The following is a 22,071-nucleotide window of genomic DNA, read 5'->3' on the forward strand; positions in this document are numbered from 1 at the left end:
AGAGATGGTGGGAAAAAGAAAGTTATTCTATTTCAACTTAATTTAGTTGGAAATTATGAACATTTAATTCTCTTCTGTTTGGTTGGTTTCAAAAAACAAATCAAATGAAAGGCTGGGAAAAAGATTGAGGCACAAGTCACCAGAAAATAGCGATTTTCTGAAGAATAGTTCTTCAGAAAATATCCTTCCAGGAAGGAGATAGAAGCTTTCATGAGTCTTATTTGCTTATCAGCTGCTAACGACACTCTGCAAAAGAATTTTGGATGACCAGCACTGCCCGGAATTACTGAGATGGGAGGTGATTTTAGAAAAACATGAATCCATTCTCTTGTGCAACGCAGTCTGCATTGTTCAGCGCTCGCTCACGCACAGTTTTTGTAACAGATGTGCTCTTAATCCCTAATCCCTGTCCAGTCCAGATAGATGGTTTCCAGTCCTTCCTATTGGAAGACTCCCATTGGAGCCAGTTCTGGGACATGACATCATCCTAAAAACTCCAATATTTCCCCAGAAACGTGAAGCATGTAGAGAGAAAACAAAGTATTCTGAACAAGCTTATAGCAAGTCATCATACAGGAGCTCCGAGTAGGGCGGGATGGAGACCGCGGCTGGTTGAAGTCAAAGAGCTGTCACGTGCTGGAAGCAGTTTCCGAATCCAGGACATTTTTAAGCACTTCCCCTTCCGAGAGGATCCCAACTTCTCAACAGTAAAGCCTGACATAAATAGCAACTTAGATCAACCAATGTCAGCGGTTTTTTCAGGCTTCCCCTTTCATCGGGCAGAGCAAAAAAAAATCCCTATTTTGGCCCCAACTGGATTTGATTTGGGGCATTTTTGCGTTTGTCAGCACTTTCTCCTGTTTTTTTCAGTGTCTGGCAGGAAAAGCTCTAACATATTCCTCCATGCAAATTAATGCCAATTGGTGACATCAGCTGAGCAGTTTCAGCCCATCCTGCCTGCCCTGAGCACTGCCTGCCCACGGCTGGGGCCAGGGCAAGCCTCGAGCTGGGCTCCAGCCTCAGCACAGGGACATGCAGCCCTCAATCCGCCCAGAGACGAGGAGGGAAACCTCCCTTTGGACCATCCAGCACCCTTCTGCATTGACCTAATACTCCCTGCAGGTGTAAGCGGCATTCCAGTCTACTCTGATGGCTCTTCCATGACCACCTCCCCACCTCAAAGCATCTCGTACATTAGATGTCCTTCAAGACACCCATTCCCTTCACCTTCCCCCACAGAGAAGTCCCTTCTTTATAGAAAGGGGAAGAACCAGAAAAAAAAAAGAAAGAAAAAAAAAAAAAAGAAAAAAAAAAAAAAAAGAAATTAGAGTCATTATGAGTAGATTTAGGGGAAAGGGCAAGGAAATATTTTTAGGCACAGATTGCAATGCCTCAGGGTGCTGTTACTATGACCATAGCTTTCCATCTGTTTGAAGATTGCAAAGATCTGGGAAGGTGAAAGCATTTGTCAGAGCTCTGTGGAAATGATATAACTCTGGATCACCAGCACTCTATGTTTTTGGCACTCTGCAGCAATAAAGTCTCAGTCTTAACCTGAACCAAATAATACAGATACAGAAACAGGTCCTAAACTAGGCTAATCCCATCCTAAAATAATTCAGCCAAATGAGAGGTTTCTTTTTTTTTAATTAATTAAAAAAACAAAGCAGTCCAAAATATTTTGTCATCTATTTTACAGCAAAGTTAGAAATGCTTGGAATGCTTGGAGGCTTTCAGATGTCTGAAATAGATTTTTTTTCTTGAAAACATTTTTAAAAGCTGTGTAGTTTTCCAAACAGTTCTTCTGCTTCAATGAAATCTCTATTTTTCACCAGAACATTTTTGCACCACACACAGCATTTTCCCTGCCTCCCCTACACTCATTAAGTGCCTTGGGAGCAGGACAGGACCAGCTGACCGTAGCTGGCAAATCCCCGTGTCTGAAAGGTTCAGTCACAGAGGAATCGCGCTCTTATGTACGTCTGCAAGTTCTATTCCCCGAGCAAACAGACGGAAGAGCAAAGCAAGGTGAGGCAGCCAAAGAGATCATTTCTTGTCCAGCTGTTGCTCATGTCCCAACACTCAATGTTGACTTGCACATCCCACCTCCCTGGCGCGGGGTGGGGCAGACCTTCCTAGCGCTATCCAAGAGTGCGAGGGCTGCCGGGTGCATGGAGCAGTGCGGTCTGGACTCACGGGTGAGCCTGTGTGGGCACCACTCCGTGTTCCACCATCCCAGAAGGATTGCAAAGGGAAGGGAGCGGCATCATCTTGGCCATGACCTTGCAGGAAGGAGCTGATGCTCAGCTTGGCCACAGCTATATTTACTACATTGGTTTCTAGCCAATTTGTTTGATGTGTCCTTCCCGCAGCCAGGGTGAGGGCCAGGCGCACGGCCCAGGGTCTCCACACGTGTACCCCCTTAGTGGAGCATCTTGAGCAAGGGTGATCTTTGGGACCTCTTCTAAGCCACCTTCCTCCTGTGCAAGTGCGGGACCCTGCAGTCCCACGGCTGCTGAGGCTCTGCCCTCTCTGTCTCCACTCCTGTGCTCTGMGGCTGGGACAGGGGCTCTGCAGACCATGTGGCGTCGGAGCGAGATTCGGAAAATACCCTGTCATTTACGGAACTCGCCCTATGTCAATAGCCAGAAGCCTTTTGTAGGAACACTTGTTGTGAGTCAGCATCCAGCTCTGTGGTCAGGGTGTAAGCGATGGTCGAGCAGCTGGGATGCTCTGTTTTACTCTATACTCMTTCTGCAGACCTTCATGCAGTGTCTAGAAAGATAACATTTAGTAGAATACTATGAAATGGAAAAATCTCAAAAACCCAGAAAAAGGCCCCAAGGACACAGACCTGGAAAGAACCCCAGGACATCTAGGCCTGACTTCTTCATCCAAGCAAAATTATAAAAACTGTTTTTCTATTGTGTTAATCTCCATCCCAGAACTTCTCTGTTCTGTTGGTTGCAAACTTGCAGATTCCCAGCCTAAGTTCCCCTGTAGAAGGCTTAATCTAACTTGCTCTTGTGCCAAGCACAGCTTTCACAGCTCTTCTGTTCCTCCCACAATTTCTCCTCAGTGTATTTATAGATTAAGTTGTACACTCTCACAGCCTGGTATTACTGGTTTGAGTAAGCCAAGTCCCTTCTCCTAAGGCAGGTCAGCCTTTCTGTGCCATCACTCACACCTCATCCCACCTGAGGTGCTTGGTCTCGGTGTCAACTGCCTCAGTGTTTTGGGCAAACTCAACTCAGCTATCCTGGGGACTTCTCAGAGCCTTTCTCCTACTGTGATTGTGCCAGTTGATATACCCTGTTTTTGGTGTTCTCCTCAGGTATTCCCCAAATACCTAATTATAAGCTATTTTTATCTGCTTTCTATTTAATTCTCTTGCAATTGTCTTGCGATGGCTTGGTCCAAAGTGACCTATGMTCCAAGCCAGCTGAGAACAGTTCTTCAGTAGTGTCCTCATCAAACCAAGCCTAACAGCAGCTTTCCTGCTGGCTCAGGCAATGTCTGAAGAAAGCTGACAGGCTGTCACACCTGTCCTTAGTGCTWCGCACCAATAAGGGCATTTGCTCCCCAGTCAGTATGTGGGCTGGGCTGGGTTCTGGTGCTGACATAGCTCCTGGCATCATATTGCCTTCATCCAAGACATCCATCTCCACTTCCACCCAGACCTGAAAGCTGTCAAACAGTTCCAGCTGCCTCAGGTGCTCTTTTGGTATGTTATCCCAATGGGATGCTGATGTGCATTGGTTCTACTTTAGACACAACTCCCACTTCATGTTCAGTACTATCTTGACATCTCTACCTGTGCTCCTATTGCTCATCTGCTTCAGCTTCGTATGTCCCAGCATATAGCAAGATGTAAGTTCCCCACCCCATCTCTAACTCCACATCTTGTGTCTTGTGCCAGGGACCTTGCTTGCTCCATTTGGTGATCGGCTTCTTTGCATCAGTGTAAAAACACCTTTTTTCCTGATGATATTCAGCTCRTACCTAAGAGGCAGTATTTCTCACCTGACCTGTCACTCACATCAGTCTTTGTTCTTACCTTTTCCATTTTGGTTTTCTTTTTCCTGATGATATTCTTTTCTCTGATACCCTTTATCCTCTTGTGCAGAGGCTACATCCCTCTTTTCCTGATCTGAAAGCACCTATCCATGATGAAGTCTCAGTCACAGGAAGCCAGTGGGCCAACTGGTGACCACTCAGTTGAGAAGAGATGTCTTTCTAGGAGCATCTTGTAATGGTGGGACAGTGTCCAGCATTCCCCAGAGCACCCATCCTCAAGCTGCCTCATCACTTTTGTTCTTTGCCATGACTTAAGTTTCCTGGCAATAGAGGGGAGTCTGATAGACCTCTGTGGCAGTCCATGCACAGACCGGTGATTTTGTCCTGGTGAGATGTTGCCAGTACCAGCACCTATCCAGTCCTCACAAAGCTCTGACTTCTGGCCTTCACCTGTATACATCTCTATTCCTCTTTATTCATAGTCATTACATTTTCTTCTCTTCTGTTGAGACTGGAGGCTCTTTTCTTCCTTGTCATCCCAGCTTCTGCCTGTGACGTCTCCTTGCTCCTCAGTTCAATTAACCTGCTCCTGTTCTTCAAAACTGGGCTATTCTTTCTCACTCTGCTCCTGGACCCCTTCTGCCTCATCTTCAGGGTCACAATCTACTGCAATTTCCCCCCACTTTTTAGTTCTCTTCACCTCCATACCCAGCAATGATAGATCTTATCTCATCTAAGTAGTAGATATTGAAAATGAAGCGTCTGATCTAAATTAGTCATTTATGGCTCCCTTATAGGACCTAGAGTGAGGTAAGCATGTCATCCAGCTTAACTCCCCATTTTGACTCTCCTAAACTGAGAAGTTCTTCAGTGTGGGTCCCTGGTCTCCTGCCCAACACATTTCACAAGACACACACTGAGTCTCCTCGTTACATGTGCAGCACATGGCTGTCATGGAGCACATGGTGATGGCTCCTGCCCTATGCTGACTGAGCAGCGTGAGCTGTGCAGATGTCCTGGGTAGCAGGGGCCTCTTTCTCACTAAGCCATGCTCATCCATGCTATGCTATTCAGACTGCTTACACAGCTCTGCACTTGGAAGGACACWCTCTTGTCTCCAAGACGCTTTTTGCAGGTTGGGTAATTAGGGCCTGTTGACAAACACAGGAACCTCCACAGGGGAACTTCTTACTAAGGGACATTTATGAAAGAAGCAGAAATAGATACTACTTGTTTCATATCCTGTGTTAGTGGGGAGACATTGAACCAAGGGGAGAGCTTCACACTTCCGGAGATGGTGTTACTGCTTCGCTCCATCACGAGATTTCACCATTAGAACTGCCCTGATCTCTGGGGGAAATTCCACTGCACCTACGCAAGCCACTGCCTGGCTCTCCTCACCCCATAAATTGGACGGTCACAGAATGTCTCGGCACTGGCCAGAAAAGAGGCTTGCAAGCTCCTCTGCCCTGCTCCTGCTCCTGCCACCGCTTCACAGCCAACATGAAGATGTCTGCAGCTGTTCTTGCTGCTCTCATTGCAGTCTTCTGCTATCAAACATCTGCTGCTCCAGGTAAGCTTGGGTTCTTCTCTATGTCTCTGAATGGTTGTGCTGGGGAAAGGGGAGACTGTACAGCTGGGTATGGGTCCTTTCTGCCAGCCCATCCACCCTTGAGTCCTTTTCCATGCCAGGTCACATTCTAGCAGGTGCTCCAAGGTCTTGGGTGTGGGGAACCTCCTGCCATGGGAAACCCAGCTCAGGGAGAAAATAAAAGAGAAGGAATCAAAGATATCACCTTTTCTATTCTTCTATGTCCCCTCTCTTGCCCATAATTGTAGGGAGCAAGGTCCCAGACTCCTGCTCAAGCCCCTTGCCCCTCGCTGACGCTCATGACTGTCTCTGTCCCTTGCAGTCGGCGCTGACACACCAACCTCCTGCTGCTTCACCTACGTCTCCCGGCAGCTGCCGCGCAGCTTCGTGGCCGACTACTACGAGACCAACAGCATGTGCTCCAAGCCGGCCGTCGTGTAAGTGTCCTCTCCAGCAGCCGCAGCAAGGTGCTGGGCTCTCCCTTTGGACCAGTGATATTGCCCTGGGTTTTGCGAAGGTGGAGATGGAAAAAAATTACTCTCAATAGACATCTGAGATCCCAGTGGGAGAAAAGGGGCTGGGGAGGGAGAACCGGACTGGGAAGCAGCTCAGGTGGATTGGAGAAAGGTGGCCTAAGAGGTATGAGGTGCTGCTCCACAGCTGCAGCAGATACTGAGGCTCACATCAGCCCTGCCCCAGGGCCTGAGTTTTGCAGACTGACTGGTGGCTACTGGAACGAAAGGCAAAGTTGAGTCCCAAGCCCCAAATCCGACTGGTCTTGTGGGAGGCCAGGCCCAGGGCACGGCTTTCCTGCACGCAGCAATCACCCATAGTGGATTTCCTCCTTTGCGCTCCACAGGTTCATCACAAGGAAAGGCCGTGAGGTCTGCGCCAACCCCGAGAGCCAATGGGTCCAGGAGTACGTGAACGACCTGGAGCTGAACTGAAGCAGGGGGACCGTGCGGGCCGAGGGTGCCACGTCCATGCTGCCGCCGCCACAAGCAAGCTACTGCCAGCCAAGAACTCACGCAGAAATGCTTCAGGATCACTGAAAAACAGCTAAGAAACTGAAAATGGCCAAAGCACGATTATAATATTTTTCTATAATATTTTTCTATGTATATTTTAATGTGAGAGGAAAGGTCAAATACCTTCTAGACAAATAGAAAGAATATTTAATTTTTTAATATATTTAAATGAAGTCTCTTGTTTAATTTATATGTTTTATATTTAAGTAATTGTACTTTTGATGTAGTATTTAATTCATATTTTGAGAAATAAATATTTTTTTAAAAAAATCCATCTTTGCCTCCGTTACAATTATTCGCGATGAAAATACATGAAACTATAGTGGTGGTAACATGCTCTTACTCCCTTTTCTAACGTGACAAAAAGAAGAAGTTTTTTTCCCATTTGAGCTTGCTGTTACACTGAATCAGCAAAGGAAAATCTGGAAGGAAAGAGAAGTAACAAGGTCAGAGATTACATGACATGATTTAGATTCCTCTTTTGATGAAATATTTAATCACTTTTCATTATGATTGTTGGGAACTAGATATTTCCCATTTTAAGCCCTATTATAGTCAATTAAAATGCTATCTTTAGGGGCTAAAATTCTTGCTGATTCAGGCTGAGTTTGCAACTAAACTGCCACTAAACTGGCTCAACTGTAACTGCAACTAAACTGCAACTAAAATGGATCAGCTATGCTCAGAACTAAGAACCAAAAAATAGGTTTCACTATCAGATTTTTAGAAATATTTTGAAATCTGGCAGCAGCCTCTGAGATCTGAAAGCAGATGTATGCTCGTGGAAGAAGCCTCCTTGGTGACTTCACAACTACTGTATTTTGCAAAGGTGGAAGGAATGCAAGGAGCTGAGGCCGGAGCACACAGGCAAGATGGGGACCGTGTGTGGTACCCACACCTTCATCAGCATGAATCTGCATACAGGATATATGGAGGAGGAGATATATGGGCCATGAATTGATTCAGTTATTCAAGGTTGGCCTTGCTACCAGAAGCTGAGAGAAGTGGGAATGTCCATATATTGTGTGTCCTGGGGTTGGAGGAGATGGAGGAACCACAACGTGCACCAGCCCTTGGATGAGGGGCCAGTGCTCCATGCATGGGTCCGGAGGCAAACCACAAAGCTCTTCCAGAAGGAGGGAACAGCTCATGGAGCCATCAGGGAGCACCCGTCAGAAYGGGGGTAGCTCAGTCCAAGATCCAGAGCACAGTAACCAAGCTCGGGCACAGCAGGTCGAACAAAGAGAGGAGACACTGACCAAGCAAGAAGGTGTTTTGTAAGTGCAACAAGGTTTCCCGGATCCAGACGGGCCGAGAAAAGACCGGCAATCTCAAATGTTTCAAAATTTGTAACTCGCTAAAAAGGAGACTCATTCTGAAACCAGACTTCAGTATTTACTAAATAGCTTGTGTAACAGGGCATATTTTGAGAGACCTTTCGACTTCTGATGCAGAGGTTTTTTATTGCCATTCAGAATGTACAGAACATCACTTTTTTCTAGGAAAGTTTAGTCACATTATTTGATGGAAAGTATTATGTATTGCTAAAAGTAAATATTTTTAATGAAAACCGTGTGTTTGCCTTACTGCGAACAAAAATAAGATCACTATTCTTACCATATGAATAAATTAATTATTATAATATATAGGTAAATATTTATAAATGTGTTGCTTATATTACCCTACTGTGTCCATAGGCATTTTGAGGGACAGTGACATCCAGGGAAGATGGAGATCCAACGTAGATATGAACAGGAAACCACAGAGAGCAGTTGTTGTGGAACAGATAGCACAATTTGTACACCTTCCCATTTTAGAAATGCAATAAGATTCCCAGAAGATAAAACGCCTGTCTGCTCAGAAAAACTATGTCTTGAGATCACATATCTTGTGACACTTGGTATTTGATTTGAAGCCTCATCTTCTGGAATCAAGGGGTTGCAGGAGACACATCACAGGAAAAGGGAAGAGAAGAGGAAAAAAAGGAATGCTGTAGCCCTCACAGACAGAAAACCCATGTGCTGAGATATTGGAAGAAAAAGAATAAAAACTCTGGGTATTTTCTGAGCATGCTTACTCTAACTTTTAAGACACTATAGACAAAATTAGATCATGGTTTTTCAGTTCCACAGAGGTAATTTGGATAGTTTTTCGAGTTGCACATATAAAAGCAGTGTTTTCCAAAGGTAGGGACATATCTCAGACTTCCAAGACTGGAGAAAAAGCTGAATTATTTACTATAGAGAGAACATGGGGAAAATTCAAGGAAAGGTATCTGCTTATTACTTTTCCAGTAGTGGCTAACAGAAAGGAGAAGTGACATTTTGGATATGAAAGAACATTTCTTATTTCTTATGAAAGAACATTTTCTTAGAAAGAAATGGACATCTCACACATCGAAGATGATGAAGTATTTCCCACTATATTAGCAGTGAAACAAGGATGTTAGCATTTTTGGAGAAAACACATTTCTAAAACTTCAGATCTAGAAGCTCGGCTGCCAAGAATCCTAACAGAGGACACTATCAGCGCCCTTGGGTGGTCAACTCCTACAGAAGTCAATGCCTAMAACTACAGCTAGACCACAGGCTGCACAGAAAACACTTCCCACATAACCTGGTTGCAAACCACAACCTTTCTGCCAGCTGTGCTCTCCTGAGACGCCGATGTCCTTGGGTGAAAAGTGCATGACTCAAACAGGAGAACAACCCTGAGACCTGCAAGAGCAAAAGACAGACTCAGACCAAGAAGTTCTCGCAAAATATATGGCATGTTGATAAACCCATTCTCCTGCTTGGGAAAAATACAATGTGCTTTGGCAAAGCATCACTGAGATCACCCAAAAGAAACTGTAAGAACACTAGCAGCTTGGAAAATCCGATCAGCCCCTTTAATAATATAAATAGCCTTACCACCACCTAAGAGGCTAACCTGCTTGCTTAAGGCCTGAGCTGATGAGAGTGGGAGCAGTCATTACTGAGACACCAAGGGCATGACTCCACATCCTGGCCTCTGTGCATGTACCAAACTTGAACTGAAAACCAGCTTGCAAGTAGCTTTGGGAGCTGCTTCAGCATTAAGACACCAGGAGCTCTAAAAGTCTGGTCCTAGTGCTCTTCATCTTTCTCTAACCCTCCCATGCCAGGCAGTCTGGACACCTGAGAACAGATGGGTTTCTGGTCAGAGCAGTTTTAAGTCTTAATTGCAAGTGATGAGACAAGTCCTTCAACCAGAAAATTTCATAGCATTCTCCCAGCTATCTCATTCCTTGGACCTCTACCCTCCTTCCTACAGAATGCAGATTCATGGTTTCTAGGAACACTTTGGGTGCTGCTAAGAGATGAGTCCACATCCTTTCTGTTCAGCTACTCACTTGTTCCACCAGTTGCACCAGTGTCAATGTGCAAGATCTCTGAACTGATGAACTTCCTCTCCTGACGCCTCTGAAAAAAAAAAGTTCTTTGTCCCTGTTGCACTGCAGCAGTGCCGCTCCCTTGCCATCTTTCCACAGTCCATTTATTCTGACTTTATTGACAATTTCCATTTACCACACAGAATCATAGAATCCTTAAGGTTGGAAGGGACCTCAGAAATCGTCTAGTCCAACCCCCCTGCACACACAGGGTCACCAAGAGCACATGGCACAGGCTGCATCCAAGCAGGTTTTAAAGATCTCCAGAGAAGGAGACTCCTCAACCTCTCTTGGCAGCCTGTGCCAGGGTTCTGTCACTCGCACTGTCAAGAAATTTTTCCTAAAGTTCCTGTGGAACTTTTGGTGCTTTAGTTTGTGGCAGTTTCCTCTAGTTCTATCACTGTCCACCACTGAAAAGAGGCCRCCCCCTCCTCCTCACTGCCTCCCTTGAGGTATTTATAGGCACTGATAGATCCCTCCTCAGMCTACTCTTCTCCAGGCTGGACAGGCCCAGCTCCCTCAGCCTTTGCTCATAGGGYAGATGTTCCAGGACCCTGATCATCCTCATAGCCCTGCGCTGGACTCTCTCCAGCAGCTCCACAAAGCTCTCCAGCAGCTCCGTCCTCCCACGAYGATTCAAGGACACTCAGCCTGGTCCCTTTCCAGCAGTTACCCTGTTTATTTGGTTTATTTGGTTTCCCTGGCTGCCCTTACCACTCCCCACACGACAGCTTATGCTTGCAGACTTCTATCAAGCCCTCAAAATTCAGATTCATTCCTATCTGCTTTCTCAAGATGCATAAATTCATGGTCATGTCCCACTTTATTCAAATTGAATTAGTCATTGGAYTGAGCAGGTTGACATTTTTGTCTGGGAACAAATTTATAATTATTTTTGTTTGGGAATATTATTTTTTCCTCTCAGACCGCAATACTTGCAGGTATAGGCTCACTGTAGTGTCCCACTGATTCCTAGATGCCTGGGATGCCTACAGGACTCTGCCTGGGCAGGAGAGGGCCCATATCCAGCAGTATCTGTGCATATCACGATTGGACCCATTCCCAAGTGGCTGTCCTCAGTTTTGTCCATTCCAGGACACAGGGCACCATGGGCCTCTTGGCAGGCCAGGTGCTCCTGAGGAGGCTCCAAAGCTGCACTCTCTGGGAACACGTTCAGCTAAGGAGCAAGTCATAGTCACTAACAGTGGGGAGGCCGGTGCTCAGCAGCTCCACATCCCTCTTGTACAGGGGAGCCCAGAACTGGACACAGGACTCCAGAGGTGGCCTCACCTGGGCTGTGTAGAGGGCAACAATCACCTCCCTTCACCTGCTGGAGATACTCTTCTTAATGCACCCCAGGATCCCATTGCTCTTCTTGGCCACTAGGGCACTGCTGCCTCATGGTCAACTTGTTGTCCAAAACGTATTCCTAACTCCACAGGTTTTCCCAGATCAGTTCTTTATTGCCTTCTTTCAGTACAATTCACACCAAAATCAGCACTACAGTACAGGCTGTGCACGTACTCTTTGCCCAAAGCCTGCAAGATTACCAGTAGGGCAAGGCATTTACAAGGCTCCTCATRTCCCCATGAGGGAAACAGTAGATTGTGGCACATTCCTGCCACATAGTGTCCTTCCCGGAATGGGCCTGGCAAAGGGTGACCGCATCACGTGAAAGGTCATGGTTTCTCAGCAGCACCTTTGTGCTTTGTGGGTCCCCCACTTGCTTTGTGGGTCCTTGCCAGCACTGAGGACCACCAGGGACTCTGCCATTCTGCTTGCCCCAAACACACATCTACCCCTCCAACGATGTCTTGCCATCAATCTCCTGCTCAGAACTGGAGCTGGTCAGTTCCACTGGTCTCTGGTTGCCCTGTGACAAGGGCAGCCTTTTAACCACACATTACAGGATGATGCACCCAGACCCTTGTGTGTCCCTCATCCAGGAGATCACTAAGGGCTCTGCATTTTTGCCGCCCATCAAGGCACCAGGGAAGAAAAGAGGCCGCAAATTGCCAGAGAACTTATCGGTGAAGGTGTAGATGTGGGAGCGGTCAGTCACATTATAAAATGAAATTTCTCCTGCTTCATAGTCCAGGAAGATTCCAATGCACCGGGGTCTCACGCTCAGGTTCAGGAGGGAAACGGGGGAAGTGAGGGCTTCATAGTTGCCGTTGATCTGCAGCCGCAGCACCCAGTAGCCATTGCTGGGTGAGAAGAGGACGATGCCTTTCCGACTGGCCGACTCCCTGCACAGCCCGAGGCCCCACTCKGGCTTATCTCCCACCTGCACTTCCCAGTAGCAGCGGCCAGAGAAGAAGGCCTGAACGCCCAGCACCAGCGGTGTAGTGTTGAACCTCTTGGGGTTGTCAAAGAGGGACAGAAGGACCTTCTTGCCCCCACGCTTCACACTCTTCCGATCTTCAGACAGAGTGAGCTCAGGGTGCGCAGTGTCAGGGTCCAGAGTCACATCCACTGGAAGGAGGAGAATGGATGAAGGATACACAGGATTTTAGAGATTAATTCACATGCAGACAATGACACGAGGGATGAGTTTGTTACAGAGATGCTGAGCTTTTCCAGCTCTAGCTTGCTACTGCATTTAAGTGCATGTGTGCGTGCTTTTGTAGAGCATCTAACACTGGCTGTCATGGGGAAATACAAYTCACAAAACCATTCTTACTATAAACCACAGAAAAATGCGGCATCCAACTGCAAGGCAGTAATGAAATCAGAGCATCTCAGCTGCCCTCCTGAAACAGCTTTAGAAGAGTTTGTGGGCAATGCGAGACCTGAGACTCCTAGGTGCCCTCCCACACTTCAAGGCCACGTCATAAACCATCCAAGATCTGAATGAGGAAAGTCTCCCCACTTTGAAACCAACACAAACTCACCTGTAGGCAAATTGGGACCAACTGAATAAAACTTGTTGAAAAAAAAACTGCAGTTAGCATTTGGGTTAAATGGAAAGCTGCACCATCTCAGATAAAAAAAGATACACGATCTGAAATTATTTCATTTAAAGATGAGTCCCAGCCTGGATGAACTCTCTTATCACAGCCAATTTGGAAATACTTCACATGAACCACAAGCCTTCACGCCCTGAAGTACCATCAGTGCTGGAACCAGCCCTTGTTTTACCAGGCTGATTTGCACAGTAATATTGCAGGGATGCAACTTTCCCTGTGTAAATATGATGTTTGTTAAACTACTCTACTGTACTTAAACTAGTGTAGACAGGGCCACAGATTGCAGTCTAGRATCCCCTCTTGAATGAGCAAGGTTTGGCAGTGCTTGTCCCCAGCACAGCTCACTGCCACTTGTCAGTGACTTCACAGGAGCCCGGCTGCAGACACTGGCAGCGGTCAAGGTCAAGAGCAGAACTGGGTCTGCACTGAGCACAGACAGCTCTCCCTGTGCCATGGGGCACAGCAGGAGGGCCACAGAAGCAGCTGCCTTACCTTTGAATCTCTTCAGCATGTCCCTCACACCCAGGCAGCGCTCTGGGATGTTGTAGTTCTCCCTCAGGGTCACGGAAACAGCTTTAGGGGCCTGGAATTTCATGTCTTCACACCTGAAAAGAGCATATTRCACATGGACTGACCCAGAGTCCCTGCCACGCCCACAACACAGCCGGTCTCCTGTTGCATCTCTGGAGGCTTTTGAATGCCTTTCTGTTGGCTGCACAGAGACTGTCTCAGGAGCTCCCTACACTGGCATAGGGCTGCTCAGATAGCACAGGAGAGCAGGTCAAAATTAGTCTCCAACAAAAGTGGCTGCATCAAGCCATCCATCAAGTATGTGCTTCTCTCTGGCTTTTCTGGGTTAGAGAGGGATTTAATTAGTGATCTCCAGGCTTTAACAACTCCCATAACAGTTCCCCAGGGTCACTGCATCTCCCGCTGCAAGCTCTTCAGCCATGGCACCTGGACTAACTGTTTCCCTAGCTGCAAGTCAGATGGGATCTACACTCTGGATCTGAATTACAAGAACAGGGTCCCAGATGAGCTGCAGTGCAAATCCCAGGCAGGGATACTCCATGGAAATGAAGGAGTGTGGACAGCCCAGCAACATGTCCCTTAGGAGCCCTTCTCACATTCTGTGGGGCTCAGCAACACCTTGGTTCTGGGGGTCTTAGAAAAAAAACAGGCACTGAGTCTCTCCTGATAGTCTGCACTGGTTTCGATCCCTCTTCTGTCTGTCCCTTTCCTCCCACTAGGGAGGACCTAGCCTGAAACTGGGCTCGGGCTGTGCAGGAAGGACAGAGGTGGACCTGGCACAGAGCAAACACGGATGCAAACACCACATTTACAGCTTGTAGGCAGCCAGGRTAGTAGGAGGAATGATCGCTGGTACCTACCTGTTCAGGATGCTTTTCATATCCTAGAAGAGAAAAAAAAACATTCTTGGTATGTCCCTCCACAGCCTTGTGCCTATCAGCCAGTCTGGCTGCCAGCSGCCCACCCGCTCTGCACAGAACTTCAGCCCCTGTTTTGCTCCTCAGCTCTCATGGACACGTCTGTCCTGGCAAGCGGGCGACAGGCTCCGACAGGCTGCCTGGCTGSGCCTGTTCAGTGCCAGCCTGCCCTGCTCCACAGGACCAAGGCCCACAGCAACTACTGTGTCTGCACTGCACTGTAGGTCACAAATCTCCTCCACTTCTGAGGATTGGTCACATCTCAGTGTGTACAGACCTTACTTCAGCCCAACAGGAGAGGCAAACCTTACATCATGCCTGGGAAACATCTCCCCAGGGATGCCCCCACCATGCAGCTCCCATCACCGCCACCAAGAGAGAGCCTTTCATCATCACAGCCACTGCTTTCCAGAGCACAGCTCCATCCCACGGTGCTTTGGCAACCCAAACGTGCCCAGGGCAGACAGAGCCACCCTGTCCTGGCTGACGTCACTGTCTCCAGTCCCCAGGAGCATGGCCAGTGCAGTGAGATCTCCTCAAACCTCCCCTTGAGAAGGGCTTTGTTCTCTCTGTGTCACTGCCTGGCCTGGCAGCCCCACACCAGAACTTGGCCCCCCTCCCAGTGCCCAGGGAAGAGAGGGCTGTCGGCACAGCCTAACCTTGAGCAAGCCATCAGCTGGCTGCTGGACCTTCTCTCTTATCTCCAGGATTAGCTCATCCAGAGAAGACTTCTGCTCTACCAGCAGGATGAGGTTTTCACTTATCTTCAGTAGAATCTGTTTCTCTTCCTCCTCCAGCTTCTGAAGCAGCAGTTTCTCTTCATCAGCCAGGAGCCGATGTAGTTTCCCGAACTCACTCACAATCCTTTCCCTCTTTTTCTTCACTGCTTCCTTACGAAAGGAAAAATGTATGGGAGTAAGAAGAGGACACACGAGACAGGAAGCCTCAAACTACACCCGTGGGAAACCACCTCACTTTYGGATCAGGATGTTTATTTAAAATAACAGGCAAAGACCAAGAGGTGGGCTTTTACTGCTACCTGATGTGACATCCTTAATTTACCAGCATCCTTAATTTACCAACTGCCCAGGGCAGTTCTGCTCATCTGTATCTCAGATGTCTAAAGATGTCTCAGTGTGGCACAGGGTGACCCTCTGGGTGCATGATGGACTGTGAGATGTCATTAGGTTTAGGTAGGTAGGTTTTTACTAAAAGGTAAAGGTGTACACTAAAGGTGTACAATTTGCCTACAAATTAGGCTATAGTGCTGCATGAACATCCAGCAGTGCCCACACTGCAGCGGGACAGAGTGTGAGACCCTGTGGGCTGAGCAGGGACTGAGGGGAAGGAGGCAGTGGGGCCTCCCTGCGGCTGTCACGARGCTCTAGGTGCAAGAAACCAACAACAAACAAGGTCTGGCTACGATTTAGGGCTTTTTTTATTTTTTTCTCCTGGGTCCTAAAGCTTTGTACTTGGCTCAAAATCTGAAGAACAGGAGTTGACATCCTCCAGGAAAAAAATCTGCTGTGGTTATTTGGGACCATAAGCTTTGAAACCCAGAAAGTAATTGAAATGAAATTGAACTGCGTATATTTCTTTATTTCCTGCATTTTTCTATCCAAGCACATGATTTCTCAAAGCTGACTCATGCATGCTTGATAAGCCAGGACTGTCAGCATTTCCTTCCCATGGCTCGCAGGGGCCATTTTTTTGTTTCTACTAAAACAGCGTAATTGGCCCCAGGAAGCTTGAAGACAGCTGAGCTGTGACCCTACAAGGCGATTGCCTGGCCCTGACTCAGGCAGGACAGGCAGAGGCGAGAATGACACTGCTCTTTCACAATCCCAGCATCATTCTGGTGCCTGGGACCACTGGTAGCTCCAGCACATGTCACCCCAACTTGCTGGTTGGGGTTGGCCTGGCCAGGGTGGACAGCAGTCCGTGACAGCCATGGCAGGGCAGGAGGGTTGAGCAAATGAAGAGGGAGTGCTCCCTGATTAGTCATCACTTTGAGCTCAGTGCTGCCTAACGCTCTCCAGCAGTTTCGTTTCCTTCTCTCCATTTACTTTCTTACTTTTACTTTCTGGTTTCTATCCTAACTGGATTTGTAAGGCAGCTGTTTTACTGGCATCTTACTTCAGACAGACAGAGGCACAATAGTTGGACTTTTTTTTTTTTTTCAAGGAAAACACTATGATTATGATTACAGATTCCTATGATTATGGATTCCTATAATTATGGAACAAAACTCATCTTACGGTTCATACTTAGCTTTTAACGCAAGCAGATACTGAAAGAAAACAAAGCAAATAAAAATATCCAAAGCCTCTTTGTCTAATGATTTCATGACCCCATGATTTCCCTGGAGCTGGCTCCTTTCTTGGCTATTTAACATTTTTAAAGGCACACACGGTTACTGATCTTGCTTTCTAAAAGCTGCAGGGACAACCCCAGGCACCAGAGTTGCCTGTTGGTACGAGTGTGTTGTGCCTACTTGCTGCACACAGAACATGGCACTTTGGCCCATATGGCTTCTTGCTTCATGAAGAGAGTGTCATTGCACTGTCCCTGAGCCCCTCTCTGCAGCCAGGGTCCTCTGTAGACCTGGCCTTCAAAGGTAAAGCAGGACACGGGGTCAGGTCCCACCAAAGGTCTACACAAAACATGTGACAAGTGCAATGGCCCTGGGCCAGAAGTCTCAGTCATTTCCAAAGTTCCTCATGTTGCCTAAGCTGTTTCCTTAAAAGTTAAAGCAGGCACCTGCCTTGCACTCCTGGGTTTTCATCCGCTCTGCTGACTCCCGTTTCTTCACTTCTTCCACTTCCTTGGCAAGATTCTCCAGGGATTTCTGGAGTTTGGCCTGGAAAGCAGTAAACAGGGTCGCTGTCCTGCCGGGCGATGCCTCCGGGGCTGGCAGGGCACCCAGCAGCTGCGCTGGTCACTCCCGCCGCAGCTTTAACCCTCGCCGCACTGCCCGGCTCCTCTGTGCTTCCTCGCTCTGTGTTTGGGGCGTGAGGTGGCACCCGGCACCCTGTGCTGCTGGGATGCGGGGCAGCTGCCACGCGCAGGACAGCGCCCCAGCACTGCCCTGTGTCCTGCCTGGAGCACCCCAGCACTGTCCTGGTGGCACCCGGCACCCTGTGCTGCTGGGATGCGGGGCAGCTGCCACGCGCAGGACAGCGCCCCAGCACTGCCCTGTGTCCTGCCTGGAGCACCCCAGCACTGTCCTGTGTCCTGCCCGGGGCACCCCAGCGCTGTCCTGCCCTCCTGCCCAGGGCGCCCCAGCACTGTCCTGTGTCCTGCCCAGGGCGCCCCAGAACTGTCCTGTGTCCTGCCCGGGGCACCCCAGTGCTGTCCTGTGTCCTGCCCGGGGCACCCCAGTGCTGTCCTACCCTCCTGCCCAGGGCGCCCCAGCGCTGCCACCCGCGCACTGGACACAGCGGGCAGTGCTGGCTGCTGCCATGGCATCAAGTAGCCCAGGACCTGCTGGGGCCCACGACCTGCACCCCGACGCCCAGCTCGCTGAGCACTGCAGAGCACCCTGAGGCGCTGCAGGTGCTGTCGCCATAGGGCCAGCCCCACACAAGGGCCGAGCAGGCGCGAGGCCCAGCCTCCTCTGCACGTGGCAACGCCGCGTCCCCAGGGCCTCCCCTACCTTGTAGACGTGCGCGGCCTCCTCGATGGGGCAGACGGTGTGCGGGCGGTGCTGCAGGGCCTCCCTGCACACCACGCAGATGGCCTCCCCGTCCTCCTCGCAGAAGAGCTTGAGGCGCTCGTGGTGCGCGGCGCAGAGCGGGGCGCCCGCGGGCACGCCGGCCCGCAGCCCCAGCTGCCGCACGCTCTCCACCATGTTGGCCAGCTGCCGGTTGGGGCGCAAGTTGCCGCGGTGGCACGTGGCCCGGCACTGCGGGCACGCGAAGGGGCCGCCCGCCCAGAGCCCCTTCTCCTGGCAGTGCTTGGCGATGCAGCCGCGGCAGAAGTTGTGCCCGCAGTCGACGCTCACCGGCTCGCTCATGTACTCCAGGCAGATGGAACAAATGGCTTCCTCGTGCAGGCGCTCCAGGGGGCCGGCCATGGCCATGGCAGCACGGCAAGGGAGCCCTGCACGGCTCGGCCAGGTCCGTGGCCCGGCGCCCTGCGAGCGGCAGGCGGGGCTATGGTAATGTCCCAGAAAGCCATGGCCTCCGGACAGGACACGCCTCGGGAGCTGCGGCGCCAGCTCCAGCGCTTCCTCAGAGGCAGCGGCCTCTCGCCAGCTTACACGAGCGCTGAGCGTCGGGAGGCTCCGCGGCTCCAGGAGGTTCTGCGGCTCTAGGAGGCTTCATGGCTCGGGAGGCTCTGCAGCTCAAGAGGTTCCGCGGCTCGAGAGGTTCCGCGGCTCGAGAGGTTCCGCGGCTCCAGGTGGCTCCACGGCTCGGGAGACTCTGCAGCTCCGGGAGGCTCCAGGGCTCAGGGAGGAGCGAGGAGCACAGAGGGTCTCCCAGCCAGCATTAAAGGCAGGCGCATCCCTATTACCAACCACATCAAGGGGAAACAAAGCCCTGCGGGAGGAAATAGAGGCCAAGTTAGCGAGTGTCTGAAATAATCACAGCCCCAGGCACCTGGAAAATTAGGTGAGACACGGGCATCCCTGCAGCCTCTGACCGGGGAGGGCTGCAGCAAGGTGACCACGGAGCAGCACACACGGACCCTGCTGCAATTACATCAGCCACGGGGGCCCAAGCATTTCTGCTATGGTTTCTTGTCACAGTTTGTTCCAAAGCCCGTTTCAAGCTCAGTGCCTGAGCCTAACCAAACTGTGCAACCACTCTACGTTATGGGAACTGCACGACTTGCATGCTGCAAGCTGAGTTATTTAAATACAAAGTGCTAATGCTGAGCACACCAAGTCACGACTCACGCAGGTCTGCAAGCTTTAAGACAACCCTCATGAGACCTGTCCAAAAAAGGAAGGAGACAAAAGGATCTGGCAAGGATCTCTGCTGGCAAAGGCCAGAGACTAATATCCTTTCATCCTGATGGCCTGGGATGAGCGAGGCCCCTCCCCCGAGCCCTACATTTCACCCCATYGCCCTTTCTCTGCCTTGGCCACAGAGAGTGCAGGTTGACTCAGCCAGAAACACCCAAGGAGCCCCCCAAAAGGTGTCACAGAATCATTGAATCCTAGAAGCTTTAGGGTTGGAAGGGACATTTAGATATCATGGATCCAGATGGGCTCTGTGGGATCAACCCCTGCACCCGGGGACCTCCCCGAGCAAGAGCGGCACCCAGTAGCATCCCTGGGAGTGGGGACAGGGACCCCGACAGGACCCGCAGCTGCGGGGCCTGCAGGTGCTCTGGGGAGAGATGCCTTGATGTGAGTCTGGAGGTGGAAACAGCCCCAGGAGCTGCATCTCCTGCAAGGCTGCCCTTGCAGCCCCATCTAGCGTCGTCCTGAGCTCAGTGTGGCACAGGCCGAGCGGGGATGCCTGGTTGCAGGAGGGACTGYRGGCCAGGACAAAGAATTCAGGTATGCCGAGGGAAAGGCAGCCCAGGATTGCTGGGCTCAGCTCTCCCAGGTCACAGGCTCCTAAATGTCAAGCTCGAATGTACAGATGTGGCCCCCACTGCTCAGAGAAAGGCCTGAGCAGCCACACTGCTAACGGACTGCCAAAGAGCAGCCAAAACCAASACCTCTCTCCYCACCCAGAGCTGCTCTAGCYGAGGCCACGCACCCGGAGCCACCTTGCAGCTCAGCATCCACGTGGGCACAGGTGGCCACAGGTCCCTGAGCCACACGAGTCCTTAAAGCGTGAGCAGAATGCAGTGGAGGTAAAGCATCCTGAGACCCTGAGGAAAAGATACTCTTGTTTTTCTTATTTTTATTTTTATTACACAAAAATAAATACAATCAGTACAAATAAAATTAAAAGCCTGAGCAAAAAAAGACRAATAAATAAAAATTCCTTTTTATATACTTAAATAAAAATAAGCTACATGGTTACAGTCTGTTAAAATTCACAGCCTATGAGAATCCATGGACACATTCAGGAGGGATTTGTGAGAGCAGACTGTCTTGAGCAGATGATGCTTGCAGTGGCTATAGTGTTATCTCCCGCTTGCCTGCCTGGTCGTCCAGGTGTTTCATGATACGCTGGACCCATTTATCTTCAGGGTTGACACACAACAAGATATCATTCCTTGTGGTAAATCTGCAGGAGAAAAGAAAAGAAAATCCCATTAAAAGAGCAGGAGAGAAGAAGAGGCCGTTCCCAAAGGAYGACTATTACAGGTGGGAAGGGTTAGAGCAAAGCACAGTGCCGAGCGCCTGCATGCTGCTGCTGCCAGTGGTTGCCCCTGCACCAGGCACCTCTGGAGCTGCCAGAGAGCCCCAGGGAAACACGGGGGGACGGTCACAATGTCATTGCCAGCCTCCCGTTTCCTTGGGGCAGAGAGCCCGCTTCATCCCCAACATCCTGCTCTGGACGGGACACCGTCCTGCGTGTGACCCCCTGGCTGGCAGGCCTCACAGCAGATCCCTTGACCCTCATCTCGTAGGGGCCATTCCCGACGGCTCTCCGAGACCTGCAAGTTGCCTCTGAGAGACTCCAGAGCAGTCTCTTAACACGGGTGCCCAACATGCCACCGCTGTCGGTCAGCAGGATGGGCTGAGCTCCAGGGTTCTGTGGGGCTGCCACCTCTCTGGAGGGCACGTGGCCAGGGCTCGAGCAGCAGATCTACTCACATCACGCCTGGTTGGGGGCAGTGGCTCTGCGTGGGCTCGTACGCCTTCACACGGCTCAGGGGAATCTCTCTGCTTATGTATCGCAGGCAGCAGGGACCAGAAACGTGCACAGCATCTGGAAGAGGAGAGACGTGCGCTGAGGTAACCACATGTAGGGAAACACCAGCAGGGAGAAGCAGGTTGGAGGACAACGCGGCTCTTGCTGGAGGAAACACTGCTCCTGTTATCCTCTCCCACCACAGTCAGAAGAGGGCCTCTCCCACCACACCTTCCAGAAGAAGGCCAGAGCAGCAGGATGTGCTTGTCCTTTGCTGCGGCAGATGCTCCGAAGGAAGAGATGCCGAGCACGACTAGACCTTATAGGGAGGTGATGAAGAGAAGAGAACCCTCCAAGAGGAGAGTTTGGACTTACTTGGTGAAGAGGAGACCTGGTAGCAGAAGGCAGCGACAGAGAGCACAGCAAGGGCAGCTGCAAAGGCCTTCATGGTGCTGCTGGGAGGAGGAAGCRGTGGGAGTAGGTGTAGAGCAGGGACTGCTGCACGGGCCCTTGCTGTGCCTCACGCTGCAGTGCTGGGCTCTGCTCTCTTTTATAGAGGGACAGAGCTGAAAAAGCTGAGGACCAGCCAGAAATATTTCTGAAAATCCGCAATGACACAATGGAAGAAGTGCTGTGTCAAGCGTGTGAGCCCAGCACGCTGCGTGGCACAGGGAAGTGCCCAGAAACCCAACAAGCAGCAATGCCCTGATACCGCTGGTATGAGCTAATGATCACAGACTCTGAAATGATAAAGAGGATATGACCCATGGCCCTTTCCTTCCCCATTACCAAAGGGGCTCTATGAAAAGGATGAAAGCAATGGTTCACAATATTAATAGCTGGAC

At 50.0% G+C, this 22,071-nt stretch overlaps 3 protein-coding genes across 3 annotated transcripts; 1 reads left to right on the plus strand and 2 right to left on the minus strand.

The window, feature by feature from the left end:
* The first annotated feature begins 5,441 nt into the window (after window positions 1-5,441).
* On the plus strand, window positions 5,442-6,555 carry LOC112956739 (C-C motif chemokine 4 homolog). Its single transcript, XM_026050220.1, is given in 4 exon segments — window positions 5,442-5,510; window positions 5,512-5,590; window positions 5,931-6,045; window positions 6,468-6,555. Coding segments are annotated over 4 exon segments (351 nt in total).
* Window positions 6,556-11,482: 4,927 nt separating this feature from the next.
* LOC112956746 (E3 ubiquitin-protein ligase TRIM39-like) lies at window positions 11,483-18,583 on the minus strand. Its single transcript, XM_026050229.1, has 6 exons — window positions 18,121-18,583; window positions 17,230-17,325; window positions 15,125-15,355; window positions 14,409-14,431; window positions 13,510-13,622; window positions 11,483-12,523 (listed from the first exon to the last, which is right to left on the minus strand). Exons 1-6 carry the CDS (start codon window positions 18,544-18,546, stop codon window positions 11,952-11,954), a joined length of 1,461 nt encoding a protein of 486 aa, XP_025906014.1. The 5' UTR covers window positions 18,547-18,583; the 3' UTR covers window positions 11,483-11,951.
* A 1,961-nt stretch (window positions 18,584-20,544) lies between these two features.
* On the minus strand, window positions 20,545-21,674 carry LOC112956675 (C-C motif chemokine 4 homolog). The gene is made up of 3 exons (XM_026050159.1): window positions 21,602-21,674; window positions 21,190-21,304; window positions 20,545-20,656 (listed from the first exon to the last, which is right to left on the minus strand). Exons 1-3 carry the CDS (start codon window positions 21,672-21,674, stop codon window positions 20,545-20,547), a joined length of 300 nt encoding a protein of 99 aa, XP_025905944.1.
* Window positions 21,675-22,071: the final 397 nt, after the last annotated feature.

Source organism: Nothoprocta perdicaria, unplaced genomic scaffold (assembly GCF_003342845.1).
Source record: "Nothoprocta perdicaria isolate Ctin4 unplaced genomic scaffold, notPer1 scaffold_66, whole genome shotgun sequence".
NCBI classification, from domain to species: domain Eukaryota; kingdom Metazoa; phylum Chordata; class Aves; order Tinamiformes; family Tinamidae; genus Nothoprocta; species Nothoprocta perdicaria.

What these genes read in the sequence shown, in the direction of transcription:
- LOC112956675 (XM_026050159.1), bottom strand. Translation starts at nt 21,674, where the DNA reads ATGAAGGCCTTTGCAGCTGCCCTTGCTGTGCTCTCTGTCGCTGCCTTC. An exon ending in CCAGGTCTCCTCTTCACCAA is followed by an intron (nt 21,305 to 21,601) that starts GTAAGTCCAAAC and finishes CTCCTCTTCCAG; the next exon opens with ATGCTGTGCACGTTTCTGGT. An exon ending in TGCCCCCAACCAGGCGTGAT is followed by an intron (nt 20,657 to 21,189) that starts GTGAGTAGATCT and finishes TTTCTCCTGCAG; the next exon opens with ATTTACCACAAGGAATGATA.